This window comes from Parasteatoda tepidariorum, chromosome 6 (assembly GCF_982258835.1).
Source record: "Parasteatoda tepidariorum strain Cologne lab strain chromosome 6, Ptep-v5.0, whole genome shotgun sequence".
NCBI lineage: Eukaryota > Metazoa > Arthropoda > Arachnida > Araneae > Theridiidae > Parasteatoda > Parasteatoda tepidariorum.
Window position 1 is genome coordinate 12430573 of NC_141760.1, and position 23252 is coordinate 12453824.

Here is a 23252-nt window from a genome sequence, read left to right on the forward strand (position 1 = left end):
TATAAGGCCTTTCTAAATTTGATTCCTTTTATGCTGATGACAATCAATAATGTGATAACAGGATCCGACCACGTGGTTTTCTAGTCTATAAGAATGCGTCAACAACAGTGGAAAACGGTTATTTCACTTTTACTTCATTTTAAAATTATTTTTTTCAAAAATGTGATTCAAATTCTTTTTGGTTTTTGCAGATGATGGAATATAAGTCTTCTTTTCTATAAAACGTCACGTTAAAATGATATAAAGGTCTCCCGTTTGATTATTAAAGTAATAGAATAACACTGCGCTTAGTTTCAAGGTTTTAATTTTGAATAAAAATGCTCAAATAATAATAAAATGTAGACTAGAGCTTGTACGCAGAAATTATTTATAAATAGATACGGAATTACTTTTATTCATTCTATTTTGATGACAGGTATAAACGTATATATCTTTTCTTTGATTGTTGGGAAACGTGTAACATAATTACGTAGATCCCATTGAAAATTTCTTGACATCTATCAGAAATCTAGTTAGACAAAGGTTTCGGTGTTTATATTATGGACAAATACGGTAAAATCTCGATATAATAAGTATAACATAATACAAGATATAACAACAATTTTGAATAATCATCGTTTTTCTAAATTTTATTTATTTATTTATTTTTTTAATGCCCACCTGGGTTGACATTTATCATTGTAAAAATGCTCGAATTAAAAAAACAAACAAAAAATTTATAGAAAAAATGAGTAAAATATCACTATTACAATGCATTCTCTTATTTATTTATTTTTTACAATTTTGAGGGAAATGTGTTTTTTTGCTGTTTAAGTGAGTGTGACACAAGTGCTACAAAAAATTATCAAAATGGAAAACATTTTTCTTTTTTTTGGTATAATATAGAAAAGTTAAGAATAAACAACATTTTAATTTTACCTTATTTCTTTCTTACAATCTTAATCCTTTATGCTGATTTTTTGGAACAGTTCTTAGCATTTCAAAATAATACTCCCTTTCTTTTTACTGCATATAAACCATATCCCGTTATTTTCCTTTCTGACAGCTTGCCAGTTTGCCATTGAAATCAACATTCAGGGTTATTAATGACGTCAAAATCTATTTTAATTCGTTTCATTTCTTAATTATTTTCCCCGCTATTTCAACATAAAATATTTGAGTTAGCTTACAACAGCAGCCTCGCTGTTTGCTATTGGAAATTTTATTTTATTTTATAACTGTCATTGAGCAGCCGACCTAATTTTGAGTGCACGACTACCAATGTTCAATTCCGTCGCCTTATAATTTTGAACCCATTACAGAAGACAAGAGAACTATTGGATCCGGTATAAGGAAGAAATTTTCTTTCGTGAAGGACTTTTTGAGGGAGCTAACCCGCATTTGCATTACGTGGAGATGAAAACTACGGAACCTCTCATGGTTAGCCAGACAGCAAGGGGACTCAAACCCATGATTCATCTACCACTGAGGATATTTCGTGTTAGCACTGTGGTCGGTGAGAGCCAGGTGCAGAATTTGTATCTACCGGTCTTCGCTGGGTTTCGAACCAGGGTCACCTCATTGGGAGGCAAATCCTCTATCCCCTGAGCCACGACGCCTCAGCCATTTTGAACTATTGTTATAGCTGATTTTTTTCTGTATATTAAAAAGTAGTATGCGATTTGAAAATTTATGTTCATTATTAATATTGTAAAAACCGATCACAATCCTTTCTACCTGTTTGAATAACCTCTCTCACAAAATGAGTCCTTCAGACAACGGTTAAAAGGAACTATTACAACGAAGACCACTCCAAAACAGTGTACTCAGCTAAAACTCTTCAATGGAGCGGAGAAAGGCTTTGTGCCAACAAGAACTCTCGTGTGATCATCAATGTTGCACTCTAAAATGGTGTGTGGCTTCAAGCCAGATACTACTTATTCCATTCATGAGAGAGAAAATTCTTTTTTGGCTCAATTTCTTTTTTTCATTCTCCGCCAAATTGATGATATGATTTTCAGAAACGCCTGTTGAGCATTTGACCAATATGTATGCTAATGCAGACAGCATTTATTTTCTCTGATGCTATTACAAACGAAGGAAAGAGAAAGCAATATTGTAAGACAAACGCTCACGCAATTGATTTTGATTTGTAGATATATAGATACATAGTTTTCTTTTCAGAAAACAACTATTTTTGCTGACTAGAGGATCAAGATAATATGTTAAAATAGCCGGAATGCCTCAAGGAAAAGAGCAATTGCTTTCCATTGGTACTCCCTGGTTTCTAATTGTGGCGATACATAATCGATTTCCTTATTGCTGCCATTTCAAAAGGTTTGATTAACGTTGCTCTTGTGATACACTGATGGCAAAATTCAATAATTATATCGAATGAAATAGAAATATATTATGAAATATTAAATGTAATAGAAGTCAATAACGATAATTCAAAGAAAATACTGGTGCAAGCATGTCTTCAATACCACAATTTGTTTGGAAGAGCAAATGTATGGCAGTAATCTCTCGGTCTCCGCACCACGCTTCCCTACCGCCCAAATGTGCGTAAATATTTAAGGGCTCCAAAATCGCTGAGGGCGATGCAGCAAAGTGGACGCTAAACGCTTAACGTCAGTCATAAAATAAAACATTTCGAAAAACGTTGAGATAAATCTGAGATTAGAAAATTTGTTTTGGGTGTATGTGATCCAAATTCGGATCCCAGAGAAAACTGTTTGATTCGTATATTGCTAAAGATCTCACTTAACACAGTTCGAACATGAACCATTCTTGGTGATAAATGAATCGGTGGTTAGAGCAACACCTTTTAGAGCAAACACTGGTTAGAGTAACACCTAGAGAAGGCCATCGCACGGGTTACCAAAAACGAGAAATGCGAAACGGTGGTGGCTCAGGGGATAGAGTGCACGCCTCCCTATGAGGTGAACCGGGTTTGAAACCCAGCTTTGGCTGGGTGAAACAAATTCTGCACCGACTACAGTGCTGAAGTAAAATATTTTCAGTGGTAGAGGGATTATTAGTTAGAGTCTCCTTACCGTCAGGCTAACCGTAGAAGGTTCTCGTGGTTTTCATCTTCATATAACGCAAATGCTGGTTAGTTCTATCAAAAAATTCTTCCAAGAAATCTAGTTTGTACCAATGCTAAATACAGGAGCTTCCTTGGCCTTGATTGGGTTCAAAACTACAAGGTTAAGCAGTTGAAAATTGGTTGTCGTAGACTTTAAATTCAGTCGGCTGTTCAAACACGGTTTTAAAATAAAATAAAGATTGAGAAATGAGATCTTCAGCTGTTCGAGCTTTGTGACACCTTTCTTATCTCCTTCCTGCTCAGTTTAGTAGTTTGAACGTTATGACATGTTTCTTATTTTTTATCCACTGAGCTGCTAATATCCGTTCCTTTGGACTACTTAACTGTGACTGTGTAAAGGTTTTCTCCCTTCTACGAGGGGTTGGTAGTGTTAGATCGCCGTTTATCTAACTGTAGAAATTTTGCATACTTTTTTCTTCTAAATCGAAATAGAAGGTAGTCCCTACATAAAAATGTAGGTTTGTTTCTTAAAAGCTGTGATGTACCCCTTAATTAGAAGTGGTACAGGATCATAATTTTAATTCGAAATCGTACGTACACGATAAGACACGCAAGGATAATGTATTATCACAAAGGAAAATATAAGTTATTTCATTGACGATGTTAGAGACAGCAGACAAATATAAATATACATGTAGGCAGGATACATTCTCGAGTAACAATGTAATCTCGAAACAGGTTCAATTTGACGTTAAAACAATTTCTAAACTGAGCAATGATGATGATTGTAAAAAATATAACTATCCAAGCAGGAAAGTAACACTGAGATAATAGCAAGTTGGTAGCATTGGAAGCAAAATATAAGATGATAGATTATTTGTTGTTGTTTATTTACGTCGCACTAGACCTGCACAATGGGCTATTGACGACTGTCTGGGAAACATCCCTGATGATGATCCGAAGACATGCCATCACAATTTTGATCCTCTGCAGAGGGGATGGCACTCACATTTAAGTAGCCCGATGACATGCACACGAAGTAAAGCGCTTTAAGATAGAACAGTTATCGAGGACCAGTACCACACACCCTTGCTCCCTTCGTAGACTGATCCAAGTGGTCATCGCCCTGCACACTGACAGAAAGTAGTGATTCTTGACTTCGGTGTTCTACAGGGAACCGTGTCTTAACGATCAGTCCGCTGCGGTGCAATAGATTATTTAAATCATGTACTAATTTACAAACTGCCAATGGGAACGTAGTCTAGAAGAATATAAATTACTATGATTTAATTGTGAAAAAAATGCAAATTCTACTTAATGACGTTCAATAAAGTCCCATTCGATAGCTATGCCATCTGGTGAGAAACTTCGTGACTGCGGAAAGAGATGTAAACAAAGAGATCTCCAAATTTTAACAAAGATATGAATTTTCCTAGTAAAGTCAGAAAATTACGAGGTTTGATGTCGCCGATCCAAAGACTATCTTAAAACGTACTTCACGGCGTTGAGTGGCAACAGCATAACAAGTGAATAAAGTGATTTTTTTTCTGAAATAATTTTAAGCTTCTGTTTAACAGTGCTTTGTATAATGACAACAGTCTCGATATCTATGTTGGGATTTTCATTCTTTCACATTAAAAAAATCTCTATTTAAGCACGACTCTGTATCTATTTAGGTTGACGTTTTTCAGCTAGTAAAATATTTAATTTTGATTTTTTTTTAATCTTCTACAGGTGATTTTCTGTAATAAGAAATAAGCTTGGTTGGTTTCGTTTTAGAAATCGCTAAACTGAGAGCTAGCTGATATTGTAATGTATAAATACATCAATATATATATACAAGGATGTGTGCAATATTTTTTTGTATGAAAAAGAGCTCCTAGTAGTGAAAGTACCACTGTTCTAAAATATTGAATGAAAAAGAATTCATTTTTCAGGAAGAAACTTTCGTACCAGCTTCTTCATACTTCATCGATAACCCTCCTGTTTAAATGAAAATATCTTTAGAACCGGAAATTAGTACCCCTTAATGGTACTGAAACTTCCTGTCTATTGTAAACGGTAGTTTAAAAAACTAGAGCACAGATTGACTTCATAAAACGCGTTTTTGGCGGGTCGAAATTGTGCAATTAACGCAGTTAACTGAGAGGATGTTAAAAAAGTAAATTTATACCGTTCAAGTGTATCCTTTTTTATCAGTCTGCCTTCTTTTTTTTCTGAAAGACTGACATTAAGCAAGAAGTAAACATGTTTACTGTAACCTTTTTTTTAATGATTTATTGCTTTGTTAAGAGAAAAAAAAAATAGATATGAATGATGTGATTCGCTGCTTGAAAATAATAACACCTACTTTAGGATCAAACATTAAATAAATTCAATTAATTTCATTCACCCTTCGATTTTATTTCTAAGCTGAAAATAGTATTAATTAGATTCATATGGTCCATAACGCAATAAACAAACTGAAATCAGTTTAAATTTAAATTTTCATTTAATTTAAATTTAAATTAAAATTTTCTATGATCTTCTCTCTACTTCTTATTACAAATTAACTTATTTGTTACCCATTTATTCAGCAGATTTTGCTTGTAAGAACAATTGAAGAATATGAATCATCCAAATAGTTCTGTTAAGCGAAGTCTATTTCGAAGATTATTATTATTATTATTATTACAATTTGTCATGCACTTTTTCCCCCTCTTCTCAGTTTTAATAATATGCTGATATAGAGCCGTGATGGCTCAGGGGATAGAGCGCTCGCCTTCCAATGAGGTGAACCGTGTTCCAATCCCAACGATGGCTGGTCGGTACGAATTCAGTCTCCGCCTTGCACCGACCACGGTGCTGACATGAAATATCCTCAGTGGTATACGGATCATGGGTTAGAGTCCCCTTGCCGTCAAGCTAACCGTGGGAGGTACTCGAGGTCTTCCTCTATATGTAACGCAAATGTAGGTTAGTTCCACCAAAAAGTCTTCCACGAAGGAAAAATTTTCCCAATATTTGATCCAGGAGTTCCCTAGTCTTCTAAATTGGGTTCAAAATTACAAGGCTACGGAGTTGAACATTAGTAGTCGCAAACTGAAAAATTGGGTCAGCTGTTCAACGATGGTTATAAAATTATACAAAATATGCTGATATATACACGTAAGCCTTCAATATTCCTAGCACTGCTGCACAATTTCATAAAACTGAATACGTTATGTGAGCAATAAATAAACGGCTGTTATACTCTGTTGCAAGTTAAGAAAAGACTATTGTGGTGTAGGATTTAAGTAATCATCGGTGATAGCTCATAGCTCCGATTTATTTAGTTATCAAATTAAATAAATATACTTTCAAAACAATATAAAAGCTTTTAAAAGTTAAACTCACTGGACAGAAATTTTATTCGTGCCATCTCTTACGTTACAATTATTAAAAAAGGGTTATAGTTTCGTAGTCTTACTGGAATCCTAGACTTGACGACATATTTCGATAAATAAGAGCATTGAAAAAGAAACAACTATATGACGTTCCAAAAGCATTGGATTTGATTGTACCCCTAAAAATAGCACGTCTTATGCTGACTTGCCCTTAGCAAATCAAATGTCAAGTAAAGAATTTTTTTAACTTCTGTTTCGCTTTTAAGAAAATCGTCTGCAAGAAACAACGTTTATTATTCTTTCATCAATTTCTTCAAAGGTAAACAGAAAGTCGTATATTTTTTTACAATTTTTAAATATTATTTTTATTAATTCTTATAAACAAAGCAATAGTTTTAACTCAATGAGTTTTATTTCCCGCGTTTCGCACGATTTAAAGCAACGAAGATGGCAGTGCAACTTCGTTTTAAGAGTTGGCGATGTTGATATACATTCGCGCTGGGTTCTTAGAATCCAGTTCGATGCAAACAGGCTCTCTCCATAAGGTTTTGCTTGCAACAGAGTATAGTGCAATAGGTTGTTTGATTTTCTACAAGCTATTGGGGTAAGTGAGGACAAACTTGATAGTTTATCAAGTAGTAATTTATTACAACTCAGAAAGATATATCTAAAGCATAAAGGAAGTTTATCTCAATTTAAGTCTTACTGAAGAATAAAAATTGACATATTTCAATTAAAATACTCATTTGCTATAGAGCATTTCACTAGATTAAGAAAGGCATTTTGAAAGCAAAACCATACTTTTAAAAATCATTATTCAATTTGATTTATTTGAAAGCTTAAAACTAATATTGATTCCCTTTTAATAACCATAGTTTTCCCTAGATAATAAAATAACACTTTAACACATTCTTGAAAAGCTTGTATTCAAATGTGAATAAGCTAAGCACTCTAACATTGGTGTTTTTGGAAGAGAAAGTACTTAATTTATGGTGTGAAAGTGAGTTATGTTGGTGTAAACTTTCCCCATTATGAGGGTTTTTCATTTATTTACAGCCTTTAAAATGTATTTGTAATCTCTATTTGCTGTTGACTTGAAAAAAGTGTTTATTCATACAGTTTTTTGGGTTGTTAAACATCAAATTTGGAGAAATAGTACACCATTAAAAACAATTAAATTGAACGTGGAAAACAAGCATAATAATTTGTTTAACTTTAGCAGAGCTTGCGAAAAATAACAAATGGTAGGGACACAAAAACATTCCACGAGTACAAATTGATCAATTAATTAAAAAAAAATTTAACAAACTTAGAATTATTTTGGACTTTTATTTGGACAAACTTAGAAAAATTTTAGTTGGGAAAAAAAGGAAAAAAGTGTGCTAAACACCGCTACTTTATTTTATTTCATAACTGGAATTAAACAGCTGACTCAATTTTGGGTTTGCGGCTATCAATGTTCAGTTCTGCGTCCTACTAATTTTGAACCAGATCTAAAGGAACTTCTGTTTTAAACATTGCGACAAACTAGCCTTCGTACTTTTTAAAGCAACTAACGCACATTCCTCGGTTAGTTCTAGGATAAGGGCATTCTAACCACTAATCTGTCTATCACTTGGGATATTTCATGTTTACTCTGTGGTCGGTGAAAGCCAGAAGCAGAATTTGAATCGAGCAGCTATCGATGGGATTCGAACCAGAGTTGCCTGATTGGCTATCGATATTAGTGTTCAATATTATCCGGATTTTTGACATTAGGAGTTAGGATATAAGGTTAACGACATCATGATTCAATGTTATTAGGGTTATCAGGGTTAACGACATCATGATTCAACGTTATTAGGGTTAATGATATTAGGCCTAGGATATGGGATTAACGTGATCATGGTTCACTGCTATTAAGATTAACAGGTTTAGCAGCATCATGGTTTAACGTTATTAGGGTAAATGATATTAGGGCTGGGATAGAGGACTTATATGCTTCTCCACTTCTTGTAATCGACTTTTTGAGGGTCAACAACCTACTGGATTTTGTCTGACTTCGTCAGACAATTAGAGGATAAGAAACAACAACAACAACAACAGGGCTGGGATAAAGAGTTAAGGAGATCATGCTTCAATATTATTAGGATTAACAGGTTTAACGATATCGTAGTTCAACGTTATTAGGGTTAATGATATTAGGACTTGGATATAGGATTAACGAGATCATGGTTCATTATTATTAAAATTTAATTTTAGTAAGTTTAACGATATTAGGTACAGGATATATAGTGAACGATATTAGAGCTCATACCGATATTAGAGTTTAACGTTAAACCAATTTTTTTTAAAATTTAATTAATTTATTTTTTGTGGATGTAATGTGCGACAGAGCGAATTAAATTAGTTTACAAAAATATACTTTATGAAACTTTTCTTTTTATTTATTTTTGTGGCAAAATAATTTGTCACCCTCTTCAGAAGGGCGTGACCTTCTCCTTTTTCGATTGCGCATTTCAAGAACGACCATTTTTTGTGAATTTTTTTGTCGCAAAGTAACGAGGAGGAAGGTTTTTCGGGTTACCTAAATGTTCTCAGAAAAGATGCTTATCGCTTTTCCTCTTTTCGAACGCTAGGTGTCAACCGTAATTTATGATAAATGGTGAATTTATTTTGAGGTTGAAATATTTCTTTCCGGAGAGAGTTTTTCTGAAGATTGAAGTAGCCAACTATTGTATCCCTCCTTCTGGCCTTTAGCGACTTTCACATATTTTTCTTTTTACGTTATTTTTATTTCTCACTTAAAATCAATTTTCAGTTAATAATAGTATTTTTACAATTACAAAACAAAGTGTAAAAGCATGCTAAGCGACAATACTCTAAAATCTGGATTTAGGAACCAGCTGTAAGTATGGAACATAAATTTATTCTATTAAAAAAGACTTCCTCAAGAAGTATTTTGATGTAGTTTTTGAGAGGCATTTCAATTACATTACATAGTACGAAATAGCCATGCAAGAGCTAAAATTTTTAGAAAAAAAATAAAATTACTACCGAAAAACCTGTAATTCTAAGGAAATTTCGAAAAATTACTAAAAAACATAGAATACTTAGAGAATTGAAAAATATTACTGAAAAACCTGAAATTGGAAAATACAACTAAACTTATAATTCTCAGAGAATTGGAAAATATTACTCAAAAATTTTCAAATCTCAAAGAATTCGAAAATACTACTGAAATTTTGAGGTAAAACACTGCTGAAAAAAAAAATCTACAGAAATTCGGGAGCAAATCGGGAAATTTTTAGCACATTTGCTATTAATAATGGTCAAACAAATATTTACATCGAGTATATTTCAATCCATTATTTATTTATTTTTAATTTTATAACTGTCGTTGAACAGCCGACACAATTTTGAGCTTACGACTACCAATGTTCAACTTCGTAGCCTCGTAATTTTCAACCCTATCCAGAAGACAAGGTAACTCCTGGATCAAGTATTGGGAGAAATTTGCCTTCGTGGAGGACTTATTGATGGAATTAACCCGCATTTGAGTTACATGGGGAGGAAGACCACGAAAACCTCCCACGGTTAACCTGATAGCAAAAGCACTCTAAGACATGATCCGTCTACCACTGAGGACATTTTCACTGTGGTCGGCGAGAGTCGGGTGCGGAATTCGTGGCGACCATGTCATTGCTGAGATTCAATACCGAGTTACCTCATTGCGAGGCGAGGGCTATATGCCTTGATTCACCACAGTTTTATTTCAATCTATTATTAAGAGCCGCGATGACTCAGGGAATAGAGCGTTCGCCTTCCAATGAGGTGAGCCGGGGTTCGATCCCGGCGATGTCTGGTCGATACGAATTCCGCATTCGGCTTCCACCGACCACTGTGTTGACGTGAAATATCCTCAGTGGTAGACGGATCATGGGTTAGAGTCCCCTTGACGTCAGGATAACCGTGGAAGGTTCTCGTGGTTTTCCTCTCCATGTAACGCAAATGCGGGTTAGTTCCATTAAAAATGTCCTCCACAAAGACAAATTTCTCCCAATACTTAATACAGGAGATCTCTTGTCTTCTGGATTGGGTTCAAAATTACAAGGCTACGGAGTTGAACAATAGCAGTCGTAAACCCAAAAATTGGGTCGACTGTTCAACGACGGTTATAAAATAAAATAAAATCTATTATTAAGAATTAAAATAAGGTTATGATATTTCTTTATATATACTTATTTTATTTCTTACACATACATATATATGCTTGTGAGACCGTTAAATATGAGGTTTATAAGCCCATGTCAAGTAGATGAACAGACATTGCTAGTTAGAGAAGGACATAAAAATAAATAAATGCTGCTTTGCGGTGGGATTTGAACCAGCTACTACCGCACCTCAAAATGTTTAGCGAAACGAAGGAAGCAAGTACTCTGCCAGGGATTCTCCGAAACTATTTTGTTATATAACCGATATATCTCATAGACACTTTTTCAGTGGTGTTGTTATTTATTATTTTCTTCATTAGTGCTATTTTAATAAATAATTCTAGATAATAATTTCGTTATTTCCCCCCCATTTCTATTTATTTATTAAATTTCTTAAAATTTTAAGAGAATAAACGTTTTTTAACCTCAGTTCATATTTATCGTAAGTTTCTGATAAAATTTCTATTGAATTGTTAAATAGAATTTATAGTTTTCATTTACTTACATTGTTTGATATCAGAACACTTTTAAGCGGATAATAATGCTTCATTTAAGAAATAATTCTAGAGATTATAATTTTATTATTTCCCCTCTTTTCTGTTCCACAGGTTTCTAAACTTATTTAAACTTTAAGATAATAAACGGTTTTTAAATTTGTTCATATCCATCTTGATTTCTTGATAAACTAATAATGAACATATTAAACCGAGGTATGTATTTAACGGGTACTCCTAACACCGTATCTCCTAATCTATTCTCGGCAGATATTAAAATATCGAATAAATATAATAGTATCAAATCGGATATAACAAATATTTCGGACATTCGCCAAAATGACTATGTGATTGTTGACATTTACCAGAGAAAGTCGACATTCTCTTGATTTCGGTCATTCATGATGATATATATATATATATATATATATATATATATATATATATATATATATATATATATATATATATATATATATATATATATATATATATATATATATATATATATATATATATATATATATATATATATATATATATATATATATATATATATATATATATATATATATATATATATATATATATATGAGAACATGGAAAAAATTACAGAACAATAAAAAAAAGGGGGAATAGAAAAATAATAATGAAAATAAAAATAACAAGAAACCGGAAAGAAAAAAAATCCGAAAAAAAGGAAAAATAATTAATAAAAATCCGGAAAATAAAAGATATAATCTTTTCATCATCTCGCGCAATTATATCCGCAAAAAGGAGTGCTTTCTAATATTGTATCAAGATAACCAAAGCAAAATATATCAATACAATAGTGTGAGGAGCACTAAAAAGAATTTTATATATATATATATATATATATATTTTATAAAAAGAATATATATATATATATATATATATATATATATATATATATATATATATATATATATATATATATATATATATATATATATATATATATATATATATATATATATATATATATATATATATATATATATATATATATATATATATATATATATATATATATATATATATATATATATATATATATATATATATATATATATATACATACATATAAATTTGTTTTAATGATGTTACTCTAGAAATCTCATGAAATTTGGTTTTTGTCAACTGGGTAGACATGCCTATATAAATACTTCGAATAAAGAAGGAAACAAGCTAAAAATAAAAATAAACTAGAATACAATTTACTGTCACACTTTTCAACCTACACACCTAAACAAAGTGACATTTGGATGACATTTGATAACAAATGTGATGATATTAACACCCTCATAACAATGTAAATTCTCCTCCCCCTTCCAAAGCAATATTCCGTTGTTTGTTTTGGGCATAATATTTCGCACATTTCTAATTAAGCACGTCACAGATACTATTTAACTGTGACATTTATTTTCTCTTTCATTAAATATTTGGATTAAAAATACCATTAGTTACATTTATTAATGCAATTACAAAACAGTTTTAAGAAATCGTTTCTTTTGATACGAAACGGTATTTTATCAACTTTTCTAGTAATTGTTCCATAAATTCGTTCGATGTTTCTAGTAATGGTGCCTGAAGCACTTTTTTGAAACTTATTTGAATATCTTGCGTTATTTTGAATTTACCAAATGTCGTGTACACAACATACAAAATTATCACAACTCTTTTAGAAATTATTTGTATAAAAGTGTAATTTCGTACTTTTAGTATATCTAATTTTATAGTACAAAATATGACTTCAACAAAACTAATACATTAAAATTTTTTAAGTTCATTTTGAGTAAAAAAGGTTTATTCCTTTAGTCGCCTTTAGTACTTTCGGCTTTTAGGAAGAAAAAAATACACTTTTGGATTTTTTTTGCCTCTTTAAGAAAATATTTTTTTTTTTTGAAAATTAAAAATAATTGCAGTTTTTTCATTATATACAAAAATTGATGCTCCCAATACTTGATCAAGGAGTTCCCTAGTCTAGAGTTCTTTTGTCCTCTAGGATTAGGTTCAAAATTACAATGCTACGGAGTTGAACATTATTAGTCGTATACTCAAAATTGGGTTGGATGTTCAACGATAGCTATAAAATATAAAAACAAAATATATAAACATTTTAACCCTGTGATTGTTAGTCCCACTCTAACACTTTTACGTTCCTGAATAAATACTAGTTTAGTTCAATGCGAAAGTAGTGTATAACAGTGAAAATTCCATACAATTATTCCCAGAGTTGTAACATTCTATCGGGGGGAGGGGACAATGAAAGAAAAAGCACTAAATAGAAAAGACTCTGAAAAAAAAAGCATACTCAGTTAGTAATTATATGAATTTAAGGACCGATTTTATTTGGGCCGGAATATAATTTCATGAAATATTCCTTCGAGTGAAATTTGTTTTCTTTTTAATTATTATAAAATGATTATTTTAAAGTTTACGAAAAGGTACTTTCCCCCACTTCATACTATTTAACAAATTAATACGGATTCATAAGCAATAAATAAGAAGTCTTATAATTAATAAGGATTAAAAAACTAATAAAGATTCTAATAAGGAATAACAAATATATAAGGATTATAACAAATAAATAAGGATTATAACAATGAGTAACAAATTAATAAGGACTCTAATAAAGAACAACAAACTAATAAGGAATCTAATACGGAATAACAAATAAAAAAGAATTCTTAGGATTAATTTAAAGTTTACGAAAAAGAATTTTCCCCACTTCATATTATTTAACAAATTAATACGGATTCTTAAGCAGTTCTAAAATTGTTCTAAATTTCACTGATTACTCTTATTATATTGTGATATAATAACATACAAATAATGATTTTACTATTAGTTATTTTTTAAAAAAATTGCACTAAAATGAAGTACTTTATTATGCTAGTAAATGTTTGATTCATGAAAAGATTAACTTCTTGAGAGACAACTGTTAAATTATACATTTTTTAATACCATTATATTATATTATATAATTGCATTAAAAATTAAAATTATATAAATTGCTGAAAGTTGTTTCAGTGAGCTTCAAACTAAACTTTGAATCTTAATTAATTTCTTTAAAAAATATCTAATTACGTCCGAATGATTATTTATTTAATTACAATATCCCTTTGACGCAGATGAGACTCCAGTGTTCCTCTTACATATTTTTTTTCTTCCGCTGTTACACTCAAAAATTTATCAATAATTGATTTTTAAATTAAAGAAATTTCAATGATGACTGTTTAGCTTTGATCAAAATAATTGCAATTTTGAAAAATTATTATTTGGAAGTGAGCTGCATTTGGATGTCCTCGGTATTTCATGCTATATTTCATAACCATTTATTAAAATGCTTAACAGAATTATTTTTTAGTTATTTTGACCTAAATTAATACAAAATAACAATAAAAAAGTAGGAAAAATATGCTGAATGAAAATTCTGCGTCGGAAAGCTAAATTCGTGTTCAACGGCCCAAATCGAATTGGATGTTAACTTTATATAGCAGTTAATTAGGTGCTTTTTACGGTGCATTTTTTGAGGTGCTTTTTTTTTCTCTGGGATTCGCTGAAGAGTTAATAAATTCTTACCATTGCATTCTTCCCAGGGGGTCATCCTGCCTCCCAAGAAAACTATGACTCTTGCATGTCCCGACATTCCTGCGGTTTTCCAGATCCTCTTTAAATACCTCCACCTAGTGTTGATCGTTTGTTATTTTATTGCAGGGGCTTGAGTGTCATGGAGCAGGGGGGTAAACGCCCCTTCCTCCGACTGGCTAACGGACGCGTGAACAGCAGTGGAACGGAGGAGTCCGGAGCAGAAGTGATGGTACCGCCCTTGTGCCGCCACGATTCCATCAAGATCTCCATCGACAACACCAACACTTGCACTGACTCGGTGGTGACGGCACTTGGTGACCCCGTTAACGATTACATCACTCCCGACATCACCTTCAAGAAGGTAAGACTTTTGGCAGAGAGGGCCAATGGCTTGTCAAAATTCATAACACTTGACAAGATGTTGTGACGTTTACTATCTTTTTTAACACTGGATGGTGACTTTTGTGTCATGGATTTAGAAAGTGATTTTTTTCAACCCTCTCCCTCGTTTGAATCCAAATAATAACTGTATAATGTGTGTGTATATAAAAATGTGTGGATTAACATCTTCAGTTCGTATGTATTTTTAACTGTTTATTTTAAGTTTAACCCCCACGCTGTTTAAGGAAATGCATTGTACCTCATCTATTTTTTGTTCACTTTCTTGACACATATTTTATTTTGATTTTAAGTTTTTTTTTTTAAAAACTGATTCAAATTACGGCAAATTTCTGATAAAAGATAATAAATTCAATATATCAGAGGTGATTGTGCTCCGGAAAAAATCCAGATTTCCGGATTTTTCATTAACCGTGATCCGAAAGTTTCCGGAAATCCAAAGTCCAGAAGTTTCAAGAAATCATCGATCACATTTATATATAAAAATTCTTGTATATTTTATTTAAAAGTATTAGAACTAAAATTTATACTTGGATTCTCTTTCATTTGTAAATATTTTTTCTGATAGAATAATAAATGTGATTAGAGATAAAAGTAAGCTTACACATAATTATTAATTTAAATTATGCTGCATATAGTTCATTTAGATTATCATGTTTTGAAAATTTCAATGATTTAAATTTATAAACTCAAGAATTTATTACTCAAGAAATTTTCAGGATTTTTGAGTTGGACCACAATCATCCCTGATATATTTTCGAGTCATAAATTTAAAAAAAAAATGCAGATTTGGAAGAAAAAAATCGTATAGTTAAGTATCAGAGTTTCTTTAGTTCAAACTTTATTTTACTTTTCCTACATTAACTTTGGGAGAAATAGTAATTATGAGATCATTAACTACTATTTTTAGATAATATATTTATTTAAATAATCTCTATCCAACATTAATTTGTTTCCTGTGATTCTTTTGTTGCATATGTTCATAAATTTATTGATTAATATTTTGAGATAATATTTGTTTCATAGTTTTTTTTCTCAATATTAATACTTTTTTAAATTCACATATCAATATTTTTCACAATATTAATACTTGTGATAACTTTGAGTCCTGGAAGTAATTTTTTCAACTCTTTTAAGCGTGTTGAATTTAAATAATGAATTTATAACATGTCATAATGATGTGTTATGATTAGGACTGGGCTATAAATCGATATATCGCGACATATCGATTTAACGCCTATATCGGCAAACCGATACAGCAACTTTCATTCCAAGTGATGCATCAGAAATCTGATTTAAGCCGTCGAGTGAAGAAGACGATATAACGATATAGCGATATATGCAAGGACTTTCTCTTACGTTCCGATGCCAACTCGCGCTGTGGAAGACGATATTGTTTCGTTATGTTGAGACGGCCTTGACTGATGAGCGGTAGAATCAGAATCACTTTTGAGACCTTATATCGTTATATCACATGTTCGTTTTCGCAACTTCGCGATTTGAAATCGTTTCTTGTAGATTATTTTCAATGGGATTAACTTCGTGATCGCCGTCGTAACCTTGTTCTGAACGCAATCTATTATTGAAAAGAATTTATAAAGAAAAGTTTCTTCATTAATTAGGTAAGTTTTTTCTTTATTTTCTGACAAAACTTTTTTTATATTTTTAAATGTGAAAATTATCGGAAATCTAATTTAAGGCACCCATAAGGAATTAAATTACAAAGTAAATAAATTTGTTAGGTTATTTTTTTACTTTCTTTTAATTTATTAAAAACCTTTCGGATAAAACTTCTAATAATTTAATGGGCTTCTATTACTGATTTTAAATTTATAAATCTTGAGTTGTTTTTATTTTTAGAAATAAAGTTAAAACAAAACTTATTTTTTGGACATAAGTCAATAAACTTTATTTGTTCAAAAGAATTTGAAAAGCTTGCGAATTTTATTCATTTCTTTTTTCTTTTTTTTTTTTTTATCAATTACTACTTCGTTTTATTAGAGAGTAAAATCATTATTTTTTTTTAATTTTCGTTTTATATTATTAGTTAATTAGCTAAATATATTACCGAATATCACAATTCTTTTGTTTTTATTTTTAAGAATTTAATTAAGAAACTTTGCCTTACTTTGTTTTTCGTTCGTTCATTATTTAATTTAATTTAATTATTTATATGAAATAATAATAAAAATAGTGTTTAAGAAGCATTTTTTTCTAAAATTTATTTAGCTCTTTGTTTTAAGCATACAAATAATTTTTTAACGAACTTATTTTTTAAATTTTGTTCCTATGCTGTTAGGTAAATATATTGATAAATTTCACTTTTATTTATTTTTTTATTTTTAAACTAAGAAATCTTTTGTTATTTGTGTGATCATTTTTAGAAAATATAACAAAACTTGTGTTTACTTCTTCATTAAGAATTTGAAAATTACGATCGAACTTAATAATTCTGTAATTATTTACGCATAATAGTACAAGCAAATATTGATTTGTTAAAAAAAGTTTCTTTTTTTTAAAAAAAAAATATTTTTAACACTTTGTTTTAAGTGTATAATGAATTTCTTAACAAACTTTTTTTTTAATTTTTTAAATTTTCTTTCAATAATTTCAGCTAGATATCTTTATAAAATTCCCTTTTTATTTTTAAACTGAGAAATCTTTCAGAGAACGAAAATTTTAAGAAATTATTACAATTCTTATGTTTACTTTTTAGTTTAAAATTCGAACATTTTTAATTTTAAACTTCGGCTTTTAGTCAATCTAACTTTTATTTTAATTAAAATATATTTTGAAATTTTAAAATCAGCTTTTGTTTAATAACAATATTTTATTTCATTAAGGGTGTTTTAGGGGTTAACTTAAATTAAGACTGCTTATACCTTATAAACGATAAAGAAGTGCAAATATTTCATTCTGTATCTACACACATTTTTTCAATAAATATTTTAAGTAAGATTTGTACATCTTAGTCAATTTATTTAATATCTTTCTTTAGAAAAACATATATATTTTCAAATTTATAAATTGATTTAAATCAATATGCGTATGAAGTCTTGATAGAAATCTGACTTTCTGTGCCTTAAAGTAAATGAAATTCAAAAATACTATATCGCGATACATCGCTATATCGCGATGCAAAACTGACGATATATCACGATATATAATTTCTAATATCGCCCAGTCCTAGTTATGATATATATGATGTGTAATAATGAGTGGACACATACTTTGATTAGTGCATATATATTTTTCTACTATTTATTTTAAATTCAACTCCACGTTGTATAGAAAAATGCATTTGATGTTTTCATTTCTTTTATGACGTTCTCATTTTCTTTTTAAAAAGAGCGCATATTTTATTTTAATTCAATTCAAGATTTTTTAAATTAATTAAAAGTTTTTATGATTTTTAAGTGAATTTATTTCAAGACATAAAGCTAAAAATTTACATACTTTTAAGAAAAATGGTACAGTAAATTATAGTGGTTTATTTAACTCAATTTTTTTCCCTTTCCTATGTTAACTTTTAGAGAAACTTATTACGATTAATGCAATATTTATGAATAAAATTACATGGCACTACAATCATGACCGTAAGATAGAGCCTTAAATATGGGGCTAGGTGCTTGGCCATGTTTGAACCAAAAAATATAAAAAGGCGAAGAAGTCCAGCTCTTCGAATACGTAACTAACGCTTGGAATTGTTTCGGTGCGGTACGCTGAACCAGAAAAACAACTTACAGGGTGAGCAACATAAACAGATTCAGAAGAGCATCATATGTTTTAAGATCCAACGCATGCGCAAAAGAACTAAAGTTACAGTCAGGAGAAGAGATACGTCACCTGTGAACCCGTAGTTGGGTTACTCTACAGGCATGATTGGGTACGCTGCTACCCACAAACCACCATTTTATTCTTTTTTTTCTTTATGAAAATGTGTTAGATGATATAAGAAATATTTTAATTAATAGTACAGTACTGTTTATCAATATTATAAAAATACAGAACAAGCCTACGTTAAAAAGAAAAACTTTCTTCTTCAACCCAAAGTTTCGCCAGTTCCAATATTGGTTTGGAAGAGATTAGGGCACAAACCTATTTCAAGAACCCCTGCTGCGTCGTGGCCCCTAAATATTGTTTTTTCCCCTTATACATAGGGATCGCACCTAATCTTGGGGGACTGGTTTACATCATTTCAATGAAAGCTAGATTTCTTCCCCTATGTATATTTTTTGGTTGAGCGAAGGTGATGGCATTTTACAAGCATACTCAAAATCGAAAAATGAAGCTTGAATTTGAGTTATATTTTAAAATTTATTTGTTCGAAAACTTTTCAGCACAACAGTAATAGAAAAATATTAAGATTGGTAAATTTTTTTTTAATCAGTCTTCTAAACATTTCTCCTTTGCAAGATTTTTCTCAAATCTCAATTGCTTTTTACCTCTCCTTTAATAAATAGTTATAAATAAAATAACCACCCCATCCAGGAGTTCGATTTCATTGTTTAAAAAAAGTTGGTTTGTAAATATTTATCTTTTTCTGTGTGATACAAGGTGTTCATGTGTTTTTTCAGGAGGAGACGGAAGGAGACTCGTTGTATGGGACGCCGAAGGAGGAGCTGGGTCCGGTGATAGGCGAGGCGAAGGCTGCCTCCTTCATGCGAAGTCAACTGGAGGCTCTCTTTCAACCTTCCGACAACAAACTCGCGATGAAACTGTTCGGCAGTAAAAAAGCCCTCATGAAGGAGAGGATACGTCAGAAGGCTGCAGGACACTGGGTTATACATCCATGCAGCAAGTTCAGGTAACAATCTTTCCTCATCTACTTCCTATTAGAAAGTATACAGCTGCTTATTCTGCGACCAGATATCTACAAACAGATAATTTTGTTCTTAATAAGTCATATAATTTCTGAGCTCAAATCTGCAGTATTTCATACGATATTAATGATATTAAGTATTTCTGGCGAATTTGCGAAATTTTGTGAAAATTGAAAGTTTGTTTTAGTTATTTAGATATGTATTGTTAAAAAAGGTGACATGGTTGCTAGATTTAGAAAGAACTCGCTTTTTTGGTAGTCCCGATTTGGCCACTTTTTACTTGTTTATTACTGTTTGCTCTTGTTGCAAGCCGTACACCATCATACGTTAGTGTTACCAAATTGTTTGAGCAGCGAGGTTAGATTATTTAACAAATTATCACTTAGGTTTAAATTTCAAAGTTGGCATTTTGCTGACAAAGCAAGAAGTGTCTTAAAATGATTTTTTTTAATCGAATGACGATTCTTGCGTTCGGAAATCACAGGTCCTCAAATGAAGATTCTTATAACGATTTTTTTAAAAACTCAAATAATAAATCCGTTAACAAAAACGCTTATACAAGAAATACTACTCAAGGGAATTTCAAAACACAATGATCACGTTGTGAGCCAAATCGCTTCAAAACACCCCGGAAACAGTAAGCTGGAAGTATAGGCAGTCAAGAGCTTTCTGTGCACCCTTATGTAGAAAACAGCATCCATAGAATCTTTTGGAGTCGAGATGCATTTCAAATTTTTATACTATTATTTGAGAAAATAATAATAATGTGTTATATATATATATATATATATATATATATATATAGCATGGAATTATCTTTGGGTAAACGAATTTTATAATTATGAGCAAAAATGTACGTGAAAGTCCGATCATTTGATCAAAAGTTATTCAGGGTGACCCGTGATTCTTTTTCATTGTACATCCTCGAGGATGTACATCCACATTTCTGTGCATTGTGCATCCTCGCCTTCTTTTAATCAACACCTTGATATGAGTGGTAATTTATCAACTAAGTATATAAATAAGAAAAAAAGATCTCGCAGAAGAACAAAGTAACGGTCGATTAAGTTATCTTGGTGTTAACAAACACCTAGGCAGTTCGCAACGAATAAAAGGAGACGATCAATTATTAAGTAGGCATCTTATTGATAATTCTGCACCACATCCGCCTTTTTCGGAAAAAAATAGGCTTATCACGAACCTCAGCCTATGCTTACCTAAGAACGTCACAACAATTCCACTTCCTTTATTCTTTTCTTGTTTTTACTTTGACTTATACTCTAGTATAGTAATTTTAGGTTTAAATTCAAATAAAAAGTGTAATTCAGTATAAAAAAATTTTTATGTTCTAAATTATTTCATAAAACTTTGTGTAATTTAATTTTTTTTTTTTATCGTTGTTAAAACTTTTAACCTCTTAAGCTTCTTTCAGAAATTTTCTTCTTTCACCCAAAATTGACTTTTACTTCAAGCATGAAATTTTTTCGAGTGCAATTCCTTGTTTCGTATTTTTTTTTTTTTTTTTTTGCATTTAAAGAAATAAAAATAATAAGGGGGAAAGTAAATTATTAAGTAATTCTACTGTGTTACGTAAACATTGCTCACACTTCTCCTCCCCTCTAGTCAGCGAAAATGAGCAAGTAGCAACACGCTCCACCGTTATTTAAAGGTGCATTATATTCCCCTCCCCTTCGAAAAAAAAAAAAACTCTTTAATGTCATCTTCCTATTGTCTGATCTTGAAAAGTTTTTATTGTTGTAGAAAATTGCGTAATATTGTCCCATACCAATGGGAATAATGTAATTTTAAAGTTAACTATTTCTTTAACAATTCGATGTCTGATTTATTAATTATTCTTGATTATGTAAATTCTTAAAGACAGATAGCTTGAATGTCAAAATATTTTTTATATGAAAAAAAAAAACTGTAATCAAGTTGCGAAGCGAAAGCATTAATTTTATTTGCGAGATTGCGAATGATTTAGGTTTGCAAGTTTGAAGAAATGCGTTGAATACAATTCAGTTAATTTGCATTTTTTTCCTGTTGTACACTCGTGTTTATGAAAAAAATAAAGCAATAAACAAACATAAATATTCAAGTGGCACTAAGTAAACAACAATCTTTAAAAATCGCTCTATCATTGTTAGAAAGCGCGAAAAGATTTAGTCATCGATTATTTGTTTTGCTATGCAAATTATTTTTTAACAATGATTGAATGGAAATTGATCATTGACTCTTAATCTATAGATTTTGAGATATATTGAATGGCATTTTCAAAAAAAAAAAAAAAAAAAAAAAAAAAAAAAAAATATTAAGCGAAAAAAGAAACTAATAAAGAAATATATTTTTTGATTTATTTAACTTTCCCTTAATACTTACTAAACGATCCCGAATAATTCAAATTAATTCACAAGCCTAATAAACCTCAGTCCCAAATGAAATTTTCCCCATTTCAAGGCAATTTATCCCAAATCAATTTTCCTTTTTTCTTCCCAAAAAACATTCCAAATCTGTAAAAGAGATGCTTGGAATATTGGGAAGATGGCGATAAAAAAACTACACTTGACCGAACGTTTTGAGCGGAGGCGGCAGAGCATGTATCAACATGATTTGCTCCTTGGGGGGCGGAGGGAGTGGAGTATCATGTGGAAAGACGAGGCGGTCGCCTTTGAAGACCGTTGGCAAGATGCCAAAAAGATCACAATTTTCGTCCGCATCACTAGAGGGACAAAAATAGAGTCGAAAAGAGGATATTATTATGGAGCACATACTGCGTAATAATGCTTTAAGGGGGGGGGAGGGAATGGAAGGATTGAGGTTTCGCAATTGCTTATGATTTTTCTTGCTGTGTTTTTGATGGAGCTCTTCTTCCCTTTTGTGCAAATATTACTAATTGTTGGCACGAAAAGATGGATTTTTTTTCTTCTCCCTTGTAAAGGTGAACGGGACCGTTTAAAAATTGTGTTGGCGTTAGAATTGGCAAACATATTTTTTTCCACACATGTTTAGTGAACAATATTTTTTAAAGCGCATCACTGATTTTCAAGACTCTTTGTTAGTTTAACTCTTAGACGTAGAATTTTTATTAAACATATTTGTATGCTTTTTTTTCCTTATTTAGTATTATTTTTGGTCAAAATATTATATTTTGCATTTTAATAACTTTTGGTTGTGAAAAACAGCTTGAAACACCGATGTCTCTTTATACTTTAAAGGTTATAATCTTCCAAACAAGGCTCACTTTTAAATAATAATATTTTTTAAATGGCACTTATTTGCAGTTATTTAGATCTAAGAAAAGCAGTTATTCATCATTAAAACTTTTTTAATTATAG

At 30.9% G+C, this 23252-nt stretch overlaps 2 protein-coding genes across 6 annotated transcripts in view; one reads left to right on the top strand and one right to left on the bottom strand.

Moving 5' to 3' along the window:
* LOC107441660 (unconventional myosin-Ie) overlaps positions 1-14826 on the bottom strand; it is a 153934-nt gene extending 139108 nt beyond the window's left edge. The window contains exon 1 of one of the 2 annotated variants that reach the window (XM_087165420.1): positions 14687-14826. In XM_087165420.1, the coding sequence (XP_087021546.1) occupies positions 14687-14689 (3 nt within the window). In that variant the 5' untranslated portion in view covers positions 14690-14826. Of the gene's footprint in view, positions 1-918; positions 1514-14686 lie in introns of those variants that run through there. The other variant, XM_087165421.1, reaches the window with a different exon arrangement.
* LOC107441634 (potassium/sodium hyperpolarization-activated cyclic nucleotide-gated channel 2-like) overlaps positions 1-23252 on the top strand; it is a 106459-nt gene that overhangs the window by 17221 nt on the left and 65986 nt on the right. For all 4 annotated transcript variants that reach the window (XM_016054976.4, XM_087165423.1, XM_087165422.1 and 1 more), the window contains 2 exons: positions 14822-15056; positions 19672-19901. In XM_016054976.4, coding sequence (XP_015910462.3) covers positions 14822-15056; positions 19672-19901 — 465 coding nt within the window. The remainder of the gene's footprint in view (positions 1-14821; positions 15057-19671; positions 19902-23252) is intronic.